This window comes from Notolabrus celidotus, chromosome 24, assembly GCF_009762535.1.
Source record: "Notolabrus celidotus isolate fNotCel1 chromosome 24, fNotCel1.pri, whole genome shotgun sequence".
NCBI lineage: Eukaryota > Metazoa > Chordata > Actinopteri > Labriformes > Labridae > Notolabrus > Notolabrus celidotus.
The window spans coordinates 5,534,591-5,548,543 of NC_048295.1; the positions used below are offsets into that span (position 1 = coordinate 5,534,591).

The 13,953-nt window shown below is 41.9% G+C and overlaps 2 protein-coding genes across 3 annotated transcripts; both read right to left on the minus strand.

Moving 5' to 3' along the window:
- Nucleotides 1-303: 303 nt before the first annotated feature.
- On the minus strand, nt 304-6,910 carry slc19a2 (solute carrier family 19 member 2). Of its 2 annotated transcripts, none has more exons than XM_034677760.1 (6): nt 6,718-6,910; nt 4,765-5,325; nt 4,387-4,633; nt 4,070-4,262; nt 3,077-3,218; nt 304-2,950 (listed from the first exon to the last, which is right to left on the minus strand). In XM_034677760.1, exons 1-6 carry the CDS (start codon nt 6,838-6,840, stop codon nt 2,789-2,791), a joined length of 1,428 nt encoding a protein of 475 aa, XP_034533651.1. In that variant the 5' UTR covers nt 6,841-6,910; the 3' UTR covers nt 304-2,788. The 2 variants fall into 2 exon arrangements, with proteins under 2 accessions (XP_034533651.1, XP_034533650.1); XM_034677759.1 differs by having other exon boundaries at nt 4,753-5,325.
- Nucleotides 6,911-7,596: 686 nt separating this feature from the next.
- atg3 (autophagy related 3) lies at nt 7,597-13,918 on the minus strand. The gene is made up of 12 exons (XM_034677611.1): nt 13,720-13,918; nt 13,447-13,488; nt 13,298-13,347; nt 12,496-12,566; nt 12,159-12,266; nt 11,325-11,377; nt 11,157-11,244; nt 11,045-11,079; nt 10,818-10,970; nt 10,611-10,738; nt 10,454-10,522; nt 7,597-10,366 (listed from the first exon to the last, which is right to left on the minus strand). The coding sequence occupies exons 1-12, from the start codon at nt 13,789-13,791 to the stop codon at nt 10,285-10,287; spliced, it is 951 nt and encodes a 316-aa protein (XP_034533502.1). The 5' UTR covers nt 13,792-13,918; the 3' UTR covers nt 7,597-10,284.
- Nucleotides 13,919-13,953: the final 35 nt, after the last annotated feature.

Below are 13,953 nucleotides of genomic sequence, written 5' to 3' on the forward strand. Positions count from 1 at the left end.
AATTAGAGAACACAAATGTTGTCTTTCTGCGGTTTAACTCGTCAGTCCAGCCGAGCCAGGACTGTGTTTGCATGCAGGAGAAACCGTTACTTAGAGATGTCAAATGAAAGGCTGCATCATGTTTAAGAAAATCATAAAATTGTACCTTTTGTAACAGCATGAAATAAATGCAAACATTAACCAGAAGAGGAAGAAACATATCAGAGATAAATTGTTGAATATTTGAAAATATCTGAATGCAGAATCTCTGAATCCTCTGCAGCACAACCATCTATTGAAAGCAGTAAATAATGCAAAGAGAAATGCAAAAGTAACAGAAACCTTTACTCAGTCATGTGTTTATAAAACATCCCAACATCACACCTTTACAGCTCTCACAGGTAACACACACACACATCAGATCAGATCAGGTCTAAAAAAAAAAGAGTCAAAAGAGTTTAACGGAAATCTGTCAAATAAAAATACTCACATTTCAGAACTCCCAAACACAACCAGTGTGTGCTCTGTTTTTGTGATTGTACAGCACGACTAATACAGTTTGATTTGTAAGAGCTAAAGTTACAGAGCCGATGATGAGGACTAAGCTCATGAGGTTAAAAACATTAAAGGCTGAAGTGTTCAGAAGTGAAAACTCGTCTGTGCGTCTAACATGATTAGTGTTTACAGTGTGTGACGTTTGGCCAGCGCAGGAATCAACACACACACACACACTCACTCACACAGTCACACACACATTCAGTCCCATCTCTTGGAAGACTTTTTTGCACTGCAGGTGTTTGCAAACATTCATGGATGAAAATAATCATTTGGTCATCATTTCTAAGCATTAAAACTTGTTTCTGGTGAAGTTCTGTCTCTGTTGATAACCGAACCAATGATGAGTGCCTCTTTAAATCCCTGACACACTTCAGGGATGATGTGAGGGAAAGCAGCAGTGTTTGGACCCTGAACGGACATGGAGCAACTTTCTCAGGATCCTCAGAAATGTAAGAGGGTCCAGCTCAAAGACTGACCGATGAAATCAGGTCGCTGCTCCCCGTTGACCTAAGCTTTCACCTGAATGAAGAACATTTGGAAGACCCGGTACAAGTTTCTCAGGACCTTCAATCACTTCAATTTCTTCAGGGTTTTTAAAAAAGTTTCCTGGGGTCTAGAGAGAGTTTCTGCAAACTTCTCAAAAGTTTCTCTGGAGCCTGAAAAAAGTTTGCAGGGGGGGGATTCTTGCAAGAGTTTTGGACTTAGGATTCTCAGGTTCTTGCAAAAGTTCTGCAAGATTTCATCCAACATTTCTGGGGGGTTTCCTACCAGTTGAAAAAGTTTTCAAGGGTCTTGCAAGAGCTTTTGGAGTCTTGCATAGGTCAGTTGGGATCTTGACAAAGTCTTGAATTCTTGAGAAAGTTTCTGAGGGTCCCAAAAAATATATTTTAGTTCATGCAAAAAAATTCTGAATTCTTGCAAAAGTTCTTCAAGATCTTGAAATGTTACTCAGGATCTTGCAAGAGGTTTTTTGGAATTCTTGGATAGGTTTGTTGGGATCTTGAAAACATTTATTAGGGTCTTTCTTGAGTCTTGCAAATGTTCCTTGATAATCTCCCTACAGTTTGTTGAGATCTTGAAAAACCTCTCAGGATCTTGGGGTCTCAAAAAGTCTCCTAAAGAAAGTCCCTTCTCCGTGTCCCTTCAGGGTCTCCATAGCAGTGAGTATTTTTGACCTTTTGAGGCACTTTTTAAAAATTCAAGTCACAGATTATCGAGGAGTGAAGAGCATCTTGCACAGAGATGATCTCTGACATGAGCTCCATGTGATATGACAACATTTCAAGCTTCTACGTTGATGTTGGTTACAAAAAGACAGGCACAAGTACCAACACAACACACAACAACAGGAGGAAACAATAAATACAAAAATAGAGTCATATCTTTTTGGCTGGTGACAACAACACGAGAAAGCTGCTAATAAAGTGATCTTGTAGTGTTCTAAGGCAAAGGACAGAAACTTAATTCTGTACAGTAGTACGATTGTGATTGTGAGCAGCAGCGTGGGCTTTTAATGCTGCATGGATCAGCTGTAAACTAAAAACAGAGTGTTAAAACAGAGGTCTCCTCTCGTCCAACACATTGAGACTCAGAGGATTAACGGGGTTAAAACACTAAAGGAAGAAGTTTGACATTTAATCAGGACAAAGGCTGAATAAAGCAGCTGAATCCTTAAAATCAGAGGGGCTGTGAGATGAGCTGCTGCTTGTAGACTTGTGGTATCTTCAGTTTTATACAAAGTTGTTTCAAGTTTTAAAACAAGTGTTCTTCCAACACTTAGTGGTGGAGGGGCTGCGAGCTGAGCTGCTCTCTTTCATTTGTGACCTTGATTCTATCAGAGTGTTGGATTCATGTGTTTGTTTCTTCATGGAGTTAAATCCCTCTCAGAAGTCTCCTCTGTTTTAAAACAAACACAGACCGACAGACAGATTAAACCCAATAAAACACAGAACAAAGCAGCGACTGTGCCGCTTGGTTTCGTTGGCTGCCAGCTGAGCTACCTCGACCTTCAGCTTCGTCAACGGACTGAGATCGTGTTTGTGGTTTTACGATTAAGCTGGAAAGGCGGTTACATGATTTGAAACGCTGAGAAATGAGTCGTCTGGAAATGTTTGTGATGAAGAGTTAGAAGCAGCTCTACCACAGCCTCTACTTATTAAAGTTCCACTTTCTACTGAGACTTTGAGAACCGTTTGCTCACTCACCTCTGCAGCTTAACTACCTGAACAGCTTATACAGAAACATCTAAGTGCTATGAGCTGGCGTCACTGACTGGAGCAGAGTCAGACCCTGTTTGTGCCGAGCCGTTAGCAAGGACCTCCTCCTCAGAGCGCCTCCTGGAAGCCAGTTTGCAGAACCCGGCGAGGAGGAAGATCACAGAGATGAGGGTGAAGTATCCGCCGTAGATGAAGAACTGAGAAAAGGAGAAAGACAGATGGGGATCAAGCTTTAGAGAATAAAGTCTCTCAGAATTGAATTCTTGAAATATTTGATTTTGACTCTTTTGATTCAACGTGGCCCAAGATGTAATCTTCCTCACCTGGGTGAAGACGTCGAGGCCGAGCCCGGCTGAGTCCACCACGACCAGCGTGAGCAGCGTCTGCAGCAGCAGAGCCATGAAGGTGTTCACTCCGAACACCAATGCGTAGCGCTGCATGTTGAGACTGGCAGCGATCTGAAACCTGAGAGAGAGAGAGACGTGTCAGAGAGGTTTGAGCTGCGTCACAGTCTGTGCAGTTTAAATATCAAACTAACGGTGAGAAAGCAGAAACTGAATCCACACAGGAGGAGGAAATATAAATACAGAGAGCACGATGACTCTTCATGACTCAGCAGCTGAGCCGTTTGTTTAATCTCAGGTTTGGTTTAGTTGGAAGGAGATGATTGGACTGTGTTTCTATCACATGTTCAGATTCTTTCACAAACTGTCGGGTCCGTTTATACCAACAGGGAGATCACTGCAGGAGGTTTAAGTCACAGGATGCTGCAACCAGAGCCAGGATTACTCAAGTGTTTATCTCTTCCTCTTCTCTCTCAGGTCATCTGTGCTCTCTGAAACTGTCTCTGGAGCGAAACCACAAAAGCTCTCGAATAAAGAGTGAAAGCTAACCTCTTTCTTTCCTTTAAAAAGAAGCTACAAGACTCAAGTTCTGCAAGATCTCAACCCAAATTTCTGGGAACTCACTCAAGTCTCTCTGGATCCTGAAAAAACTTTCCAGGGGTCTCGCAAATTCTTGAAATATTCTTTTAATTCATGCAAACATTTCCCAGACTCTTGCAAAGGTTCCTGCAGACCTCTAAAAAGTGTGTTGATCTTGCAAAGATTCTCAGGATCTTGAAATTCTGCAAGATCTCACAGTTTTCTGTAATCTCAAGATCTTAAAGGTTTCTATAGATCTCTAAAAAGGTCTTCCTATTCATGCAAACCATTTCTGGGTTCCTGCAAAAGTCTCTCTGGAACTTACAAACATTTTTGGATCTTGCAAAAGTTTCTCAAGCTCTCTGAAAAGTTCCCCAGGGTCTTCATACTCACGTTGCCACGGTGATGAGCAGCATGTACGTGGCTCTGAAGACCACGTACGAGCCGTAACACAGCCAGATGTTTTTCAGCATGTCCATGATGAACACACACACGGCCATCAGCAGAGAGAGCAGGCACAGAGCCAGCTCCCCCCACATGGACCAGGACACGGGGAGGTAACCCACCAGCAGAGCCGCCAGAGCCCCTGAGGACCAGGAGAGGAGCTGTTAGAGACCACTACAGAGACATATGTGAGGGACGGAGAGAACTGTCTGTCCCCAAACATGAAAACTGAACCCAGGTGATAATCTGGATCTTTGTTTCCTCACCCAGCAGCGTGGACAGAGTCTCCACGTATCCGTTGTAGATCTCATAATCCTGCGACGGACGGACTTTCTCCCACAGCGGCTGAGCGTAGTTGATGACCTGGAAGTATCCGCAGGTGGCCAGAGCCCACCACAGGGACCAGGCCAGCAGGGGGCGGCAGCTGTAGCACTTCAGGAAGTCCTCGAACAACAACCGCAGCACGTCCACGAGACCTTTCCTGTGAGGTCCCGGGTCAGATGAGGGGAACGTCTGCGGGGAGGAAATAAACTCTTCAGACTGTTCTGTGTCTTGAGGCGTAAATGCTTTATAAATGAAACATGACTCAGCATCTGGAGGAAACTGGATCAGAGCATCTCATTCTAAATCACCTGGTAACTCACCGTGGACTCGTCCTGGTCGTTCAGAGGCACTTTACTCTCCTCGTCTTCAGCCTTCTCCGTCAGAGCGGCGCTGCTCCTCCTCGTCCGCTCCTCCTCTGATCCTGGACTCTTATGGAAGAACAGGCTCCTCTTTGGCATGGGAAGAAACCAGGGAGCGACGAAGGCCACAGCGGCCGACGCCAGAGTGATGATGACAAGGTGAAGGAGCTGGACTTTGGCGGCGGAGAGGAGCAGCTGACCGGTGAGGGATCCTGCAGCTGACCCGAACAGAGTCACAGAGCGGCAGTAGCCTGTCACTCTCTGGTAGTGCGACGGCTCCACCACGCTGTAGATGTAGGAGTAGTAGGCGATCTCTGACGCCGTAGCTAAGCCGAAGAAGAACTCCAGGAGTTGCATGGCGAGCATGCCCTGCACCTTCAGGAGCATCGCGTATGTCACTACTAAACTGGTGGCCTGCAGGACCAGAACAGGTTTGTAGCAGAGGTAGTCTGTGGCCAGGAAGATTGGGAACAGCAACGCCAGGTAGGAGTACGTCCATATGGGAAAGATCTCATTCACAACCTGCAGGAAGAAGAAGATTTACAGTCAGATTCATTCATTCGTTGAAGATAAACCTGTTCCTCTCAGACTTCCTTTAAAGAAGCCGGTTCAAGGACAGTGATTTCTACAAAGTGCAGCCATTGTAACATCATCAAAGTTGTTTCTAAGCCACCACTCAGACTGATGGAGTTCATTATTTCAGGATTAACCAAAATTCCAGAGGATTCCACCGATTTTTCCAAAAGGGATTATTCTGTGCTGGCGTGGTGTTAGAGCGAGTGTGAGAAAACAAAACGACCAAGCGATGAGACGACATCCTGACCCCGTAAAATCAAACAGAGCAGGAGAAATAAAGAGCTTGTTTCAACTTTACAACAACAGCCACAGATTCTACTGTAATCTTAAACTTCCTCTACTCTTGAGGAAATGTGAATCTGAAAACTGAGTCACTGGAGGAAATGAAGACACAAAAGAATAAAGCAGGAAGTGTTCTGCATGAGAAATGTGCGTGAGAGCTCTGCAGATCTGAGGTGATGCAACAACAGACAGCAAGGTGCAAACATCTGTGTTCCTCCTGTCTTTGGAGGGGTAGGAGATCACATGTGAGTGGTTTAGAGGGGACCTTGATGATATGGGACTAGTATCAGAGTGATTACCCTGCATGTGATTAATAAACAAATACTGAAGAAGGTATATGAGCTGGAAGTCAAAGTGTCTACTTGAATAACAGAGAGACAGAAAACAACAGCATTGGTAAAATAAAAAAAGGCATGATTATAAATAAAATACTTAAAAATAAAATACAGTGCAATTAATTAAATAAGTAAGAGTGGAAAGATCAGATGAATACAAGAAATACATAGATAAATAAATAATTAAATAAGATAAATAAATGTTAAAGCAATGATTAAAATAATAATAATGCAGTCCAGGGCTAAAAATAAATTACTCCACATTAAAATCTAGATTAAAAATGGTAAGTTGAATCCAACAAGCATGCATCTGGAAGTCATGGTCTATTCGAATAATCGGTTGATAATAAATAATCGAATAGCAATCTCATTTTTGAAGTGTATTTTCCTGTTTGATTTACGAGCCCATTGTTGTTGTTGTTGTTGTTGTTGTTGTTGTTGTAATGTGTCACATCAGTCAAACTGGCTGTAAGGAATCTCACAGGTGGCTTTATACTTATCCATAATAAACAGGATTTATAGGTTTAATAACATTTCATAAATATTTTCCGCTCCTTTTTTGTAACATTTTTTAAACTCAATAAATTTTAAATAATTTAAAAAATAAATCCTATTAAAAATATATCATTAAGTGATTGAGATTCTGTTTAAATAAATCAAACTTTGAATGTGACGCATGATGTTGTAACAGTCTGTTTATTAGCCTCCTCAGCTAACTCACCTGGGTCTCCGTCAGGTTCTTGTCCGGGCCCATCAGGTAGGCCGTGAGGAACGGTTCCGACGGCCTCAGGTTGGAGAAGAACCCGTACACACAGAGCAGCAGAGTGGGGTAGAGGAGAGACATGCTGGGTCCACACACCGCGGCGGTGTGACCTCCACACTCTGCTGGCTGCAGGCACACTGCTCCGTCTTCTTCGGTGGTGCCTGTAATCATGCGATGATAACAAGGAATAACACAGTATCGCCGCCTGGTGGACAAAATTTGAAACAGCAATAATAGAGAGGACGAAAAAAATAAGAAAGTGAGTGAGTAATTAAGTAAATAAGTCAAAAAATTACTAAGTAGGAAAGTCAAAAAAATCACACAATTTCTGTTTCATTAATTCTATTTTTTCACTTTTTATAATATTATTTTGTATCACATTAAAATATATAATCATAATATATTATATTATTATATTGTATAATCTATTCTATGATATGAAATTACATTACTTTACATTCTATTCTATTATTCTATGAAAATATATCATGTTATAATACATTGTATTATATTGTGCTACCATACTGAGCATGGTGTAAATTCTGGATGTAAAAATGTGTATATTATTTTCACTACATCATAGTAGATTTTAGATAACAGGTTATTGCTTTAAAGCTGCTGTTGGCGTGCACAATCATGATAGTGCAGGACTCATAACCAATGGATGGAGGATGTAGTAGGGGCCGCCCCTTACACAATCAGTACCGATGGGTATTGTGACCTTTTCTCCAAACCCAGCAGAAGAAAAGTAATGTTTTTTACACCATTCCTACCAACAGCAGCTTTAACTACTCCTATGACTCCACCAAGTTCAAATAAAGGCAGACACACACTAGATTTATTTGTAATATTTGGGAAACTCTTTATTGATGAATGTTCATTTCTTTAAAATATCTACCCAACAAGTTACATCAGAACAGGCAGTAGTGAATATTGATCCAATCAACAGACGAGGAAAGTAAAGCATAGAGTATTACTGTAGCAGGTATTTCATTTAGTTGTGTGAGTACTGTCAGAAAATACACTATCCAAACGACACAGAGCAGAGATTCACTGAAGGGTTTGTTGAAGTACACGGAGCGGCTCCTGACGTCAAAAGAAGTTTGTTTTGCGTCACAATCAAGCCGACAGGCCGACCTTCACGGAGCTTCAGACACAACAGGAAGAGAAACATCAAAACTGGAAGAAATAAACGGTCTCAAGGTTCTTTTTTTTACAGCAGCTGCAGAGGAGAGGAGATCTGTTCAAGAAATAAACACTTAATGTAAACCAGACGCGTGGTGAATGAAGGAGTTGGTCATGGAGACATTCAGAGAGAAAGCGTTAAGACAAACCGGCATAAAGAGCTGATTCATGATATGGAGCTGCAGCCAGGAGGCCTGCAAAGTGCGTCTGAATGAGAAGAGATGATGAGCAGCAGAGTGAGACAGGGAGCGACATCAGCGAGGAAACATGTTCCCATGTGAGGCTGTCCGTATCCAAATACACTTATTATAATTATTAAAGATCACACAGAGTGTAGGGCCGCATCAAATCTGAGATTACCAGAATGAAGGCATGAGAACAAAGCTGTAATCTCATAGGAACAAAGTCATTATGTGCTTGTGTTTTGAGAATAAACTCAGAAAAAGGAAAAAAGTCTGAATATTTTGAGGCAGAACAATTTGGAAACATTTCATTTGGAAGAGGCGTCACATTTTTAGATTTAAGTTGGGATGCAGGGTGTTGAATTTTTTACCGATGTGAAGATATTTTCAAATTAAGTGTGGCTTACGTTTGTTAATGTTAATGACCGAGGAGCTTCTCTACACGCTGCTGCAGGAACAGAGAGAGAGACTGTCCTCATCTGAAGATGATGATGATGATGTGAAGTAAAGTTTGAGAGATGAAAGGCAGTAAAATGCAAAAGTGCAGAGCAAGGGCGGACTCTTTGTTTTGGTTTCCCAGCCCAGGTAGTTTCTGTTTGGTTCCTGCAGGAGCTGTCAGATAAATGAACCGTGTACGAGAGCTGTACTGTAAAGTCGCACTTTGAGTTTCCTGAAACCTCCAGAAAAATGTAAGTGATTTGAAGTCTTTTTAAGTGATTTTAAGATTTCCAGTTAAGTGGGATGTCTGTGTGATTAAAGCGGGGCAGGCATCAAGAGGACACCAGTGATCATTTGAATCATTTGAATTGGATGTTGGATTTTGTTTCACTCAGGGTATGGAGCAGCAGAAGAGTCCGAGACCTTCTTGGAAACCTGAAGACGAATGTGGGACTCGTAGTCTTCATGGTGTCTACTCATAACTGTCTGATACAGTTAATCCTCAGTGAGAGAGGAGATGCTTTAGGTGGACTGAAGTGAGTTTTTGTTCCAGTTTTCTGAACAGGAAGTTAGTGGCGCTCGCCTTTTTTGTGGTTACAACATGAAAACCTGCAAAGAGGAAGAGTGTGACGTCTGGGAGGAAGCCTCGTCTGAGGTCAGATTACTTTAATCCAGAGCAGAGATTTATTAAAGAGGCGGTTAGGTTAGCTTAGCACAAAGACTGGAAGTAGTAGGAAACTGATAGCCAGCTCATCCATTAGTCAGGGGATTATTTCTTACATTTTGACTTCCTGCTGCTGAAACTAAAAGATAAAACATGTCTGAGCCACATTAGCAATAATAAAAGTGAGCTATGTTATTTATGGTTTTGATATTAGAAGACAAGCTGCAAAATTTCAAAATAAAAGTCCCACCATAAAGAGGATAAGACAGGAAATAATAGACCTGTAGTTCTTATAAAAGAAAAAAGTTGTAATGGTAAAAGATAAGATCAGACAAAAAATGAATGTTGTAAGATTTATGATGGAAGAGAAAAAAGTCATTTTTAGAGAATATTAAAAATAAGTTTAATGCTACAAAGCAAAAATTGGTAAGGGGATAAAGTTATGAAAATAAAGACTTCACATTTAGAAAATGAAGTCAAAAAATTGTAAGATAATAAAGTCACTTTGAGGAAAAAGTGTGATGAGAATAAAGTCATAATATTCTAAAAATGAAGAGTATTAAGTTGTATTTTCTAAAGTCTAAAGTAGTTCTAGAATTAAGTCTTAATATTGCGAGTTTAGAGTCACAGAGTAAAGTTTATACATCTCTGAAGTTCTGACACTTTGAGAATAAATGATCGATATCATGAGAGAATAAAGTCAGATTATTTATTCTGTGTGAAACCTGCAGTACAGTCAGCTAAAGTCTAACTTCACAGGATGCTCCTTGTTCTTTAAATACTCTGATGAAGCCACAACTTTATTCTTGTAATGTTTTAACTGTATTCTTCAGATTTTGGTTCTTCAATGCGGCATTAATACTCTGATAATCTAACCTGACTTCATCCCAACACGTCAGATTCTTCCTCTACAGACGGTCGACCCTCCCCGTGTCCTGCGCCCTCGCAGAGCGTCTCAGAGAAACACAAACCGGTAATGATCAGAACAGATGAAGTCTCGTCACGGAGGAGCCGAGGAGCCGATCCTCCCTGTGTTCCTGCGGTCAGCAGAGGCAGCTACATGGTGAAGTGTCGCGTGTAGTCGTACTCTATTGTGGGAATGACGGCCTGGACGAACTTGAGAAAAATAAGAAGATACCTGAGGATGGAGTTAAAGAGGACAACGGAGGAGAGTGAGAGGGAACTTCTTTACCACCTGTGTCAGATTATTAGCATGAAAGGATACATGTGCACTCCGAGCTCTCCTCCTCCCTCCGCCACGGTCTCGATGATCTTCTTCATCACTTCGGCGTGTCTGAGAATCAGAGGACAGGTCGGTCAGAGGTTCAGAGACTGTCTCAGGTGTATACGTGTAAAGGTTTGGTGTGTTCCTGAGCTCTCACCTGCAGGGGTGCACGGAGCACATGGCAGGTGGAGGCAGGTGAGGGTGGTTCTCGATGGTAACCGTCTTCTTCACGTGGTCCTGACTGATGTCCTCGTACATCTGTTCCACCGTCAGCGGTTGTCTGTCCTGGTGAATGAAACGACAGCTGATGGTGAAGATACGATACGATATGATATGATGATTCAAAGAGGAACACCGTACGTACTTCATCGTATCCGAACAGCCAGAGTCGAGGGGTCTGGTAGTATTTATCATAAGTGATGTACAGGTCGTACGTCCTGGTCTGAAGAATGGCGTCTTCGCACCCTGGATCAGCTTTGGATTTAGCTTCCACCATCTTGCTTGTGTCCAGCGTCGCCTGCACAGAGGAAACAGGCGTCAACATAAAGTCTGATTGATGATATCAAATCAATAAATTATGAACCAGCTCACCTCGTCTGTCTCCAACAGGCCGCTCTCCTCGTACTCTGAAGAGACATGAAGAACAACGTGAGCTACACACAAACAAAAACCACCTCACGCTGCTTTCAGACGAGAGGAATACCTTCCATATCTGCTGCTTCTCCTTCTTCTTCATCGTCCTCGTCGTCGTCATCACAGCCTGCCGCAGGTGTGGCGTTCATGTTGGTATCCTGGAGGAGGTCAAAGAGCGGGGAGTTACAATCACGTCTTTGGATTTCATGAGAGTAACAGAAACTTGAGCTCATCTCACCTTGCTGTTGTCCAGGGAGATTTCTCGTACGGCGTCTGTGACTCCTAAAACACCTGCAGGAAACATCAGAAACAAAGAACCCCCATTATCAAGCTTTAAAATAATAACAGTCAGCTTTAGATTAACATTTCTAGGCTGTAAAACAACGACTCACTGTTTTCAGTTAACATCAAACAGCCTGCACACACACACACACTCTTTATGTGGCGCTTATTCGACTTGTGAAACATTCTATCAGCTCGCTCTGGTGAAAGTCCAGCAGCTGAAAAACCCTCACTGAGACTTTAAAGTCAAAAACACTCGCGTCTCTTCACACAGAGACGATCAATGAATGCCTGACCAAGTGCACCAATCACAAGTGAGTTCTGGTGACGGATTTGGCGAGGTGTGAACAGATGCGGTTAGAGCCAGACCTCATCGACCACACCAGGTGTAAAATGTCTCCTGGTCTGGTTTCTAATCCTCCTCACAGCCGAGAAACCTCTCTGATGTTACCGATCTGAAATCCCCTTAACTCTGCCAAGGCCTGGATTAACATTTTTAGGCTGTGCTGCTGTCAATCAACATCAAACAAACTTTAAGTGGTCCTTACTCTATGGATGAAACCGTCTACATGGTCTACTGAAAGTCCAGACCTCAGACTTATAAGCTAAGGAGCTGCAGACACACAGATTGAGACGTGCACGCCGGTGTTCCGGTTCAAAGAGTTACCGTGTTAACTGGAGACTTAAAAGTTATCCATTCAAGACTCAGACCCATTCAGCTGAGTGTCTCCAGTTAACAGGGTCGTTCTTTGAAGCCACATGGACCTGGATGGAGATGTGTGTGTCCCACCTGAGTTGTGGTACGTGTCCACCCAGCCCCCGTCTCCGTCGTCCTCCTCTATAATGGCCTCCAGCTCATCTGAGTACTCCATCTGTTTACAGCGTTTGTAACAGGGAACTGAAACAGAAACAGAATTAACTCTACAGCAAATATCATATTTGTTTTAGACTGGAAAGAAAATGCAACAAATGGATGAAGTCAGGCTCAGGGAAATGTCCGAGTTGCTTCATAGAGCAGAATGAAGAAACTGCTTTGTGACAGTGAGTGCTTTAGTAAAGAAGAAGTGAGAACAATGACGATACTGATGCGTGCAATGACCGACAGCCCTCACTTTAAATTCTCTCACCGTTACGTGTCAGGAGAAACTGTTTATCCGGAGGCAAATACGGCTTCACCTTCACTTCCTCCCCGCTGGCCCTGAAGGAAGAGAATCACACACATCAGAATACATCATCTCAAAGATCCTGAGTTTCAAACAGACTCATGTTCAAGTTTATTTGTATGAGCAGCAGAAAACCAGAACAACAACAACAAACCGACTGTTTGTACAGAGCAACTTTTATTCTCTGCAGCTGCGTGTCAGATGAACATGGAGTCTGACTGTTTAAATAAAGCAGGATGAGAATTTTGTTAAAACACCTCTTTCACATGAGCATTACAAAACCAGCAAAGAAATAGGACATGGTGCTTTGTCTGCAGGGAGCGCCCAAATCAACACAAGCTGAAAGTTCCTCACAGGAGTTTAAACTTTTTTTCTTTAATCCTTTATTTAATTTCTTTAAATAAAGATTCAAAAAATTACATAAAATGAAGAAAAGAAAAATAATAAATTAAAATATATTTTTCTTTTCTTTCTTTCTTTTTTACATTTCCTTTTTTCTTTTAGTTTTTTGTTGTCTCTTATAGACTGATGTGTTTGTTTTCTTTGTTTGTGTAAAGATCATACCTGATAACTTTGATTGATCACTGTTCTCAAACAGTGTTCTCTTGTGTTTTTGCACTCTTGCAAATACAATTTGGAAAAAAGAAATGTAACTAACTACTTCTGACTTTCCTTTATGGATCATTACAAAACAGTACACTTCAAATCTTTGTACACACTTATAAAAATGTATATAAATGTGAGTAAGCTGCAGGTAAACACTCACCATTTCCACGTGGGACAGTGATGAACCAGGTGATCTCCAGCAGCTACAAACTAACAACACAATAACAACATACACATGAGGAGATGTTTGTATAATGTAAGGTATTTCCCTGAGGTTTGACAGTATTCTACATGTGTGGGTGGACTCACCTCCTCTGGTGTGATGACTCCAGTCTCTTTAAATTTAGATTCCTGTGAATCAAAACAATACAAACAGAGTGTCAGAGAGAAAACACGACTTTAGGTAGCATTAAACTGCAGATTTATCAAACACAGAACACACGTGATCACTATAAGGAGGAATTAGTGCGATAAATACATCAATACATATACAGTGAGCTGCAGGACAGCCCTGATCATCTGTCCCTGTGTTTGTGAGTCTATAGCCTCCACCTATCAACACGCTAACTGAAACTAGTTTACCTTTAACACAGGTGTCAGAAACTCCGCCACACCGAGGGCCGTGCCCTTCACTGTGTTTATCATGTTCTGCATCTTTACAGGTCCTCCGGGATGAACCGAGATCTTCAAAAACTAGATTATTTTGACATAGCTCCTCAAGCAAGAATGCAAGCAACAGCAAGTCACATGATACGTCTGGATACTTCCGGTATCAAACTCTCGCGAGAAGACAGAGCAGCGTTTTAGAGCCTGAAT

Excerpts from the sequence above, each read along its gene's own strand:
- slc19a2 (XM_034677759.1), bottom strand. The coding sequence starts at position 6,840 with ATGTCTCTCCTCTACCCCACTCTGCTGCTCTGTGTGTACGGGTTCTTC. Across the intron at positions 5,326-6,717 it reads AGAACCTGACGGAGACCCAG|GTTGTGAATGAGATCTTTCC; the intron begins GTGAGTTAGCTG and ends TTCTTCCTGCAG. Across the intron at positions 4,634-4,752 it reads AGTCCACGGTGAGTTACCAG|ACGTTCCCCTCATCTGACCC; the intron begins GTGATTTAGAAT and ends TCCTCCCCGCAG.
- atg3 (XM_034677611.1), bottom strand. The coding sequence starts at position 13,791 with ATGCAGAACATGATAAACACAGTGAAGGGCACGGCCCTCGGTGTGGCG. Across the intron at positions 12,567-13,297 it reads CACTGTCCCACGTGGAAATG|GGCCAGCGGGGAGGAAGTGA; the intron begins GTGAGTGTTTAC and ends CTCTTCCTTCAG. Across the intron at positions 11,378-12,158 it reads GGACACGTACCACAACTCAG|GTGTTTTAGGAGTCACAGAC; the intron begins GTGGGACACACA and ends TGTTTCCTGCAG.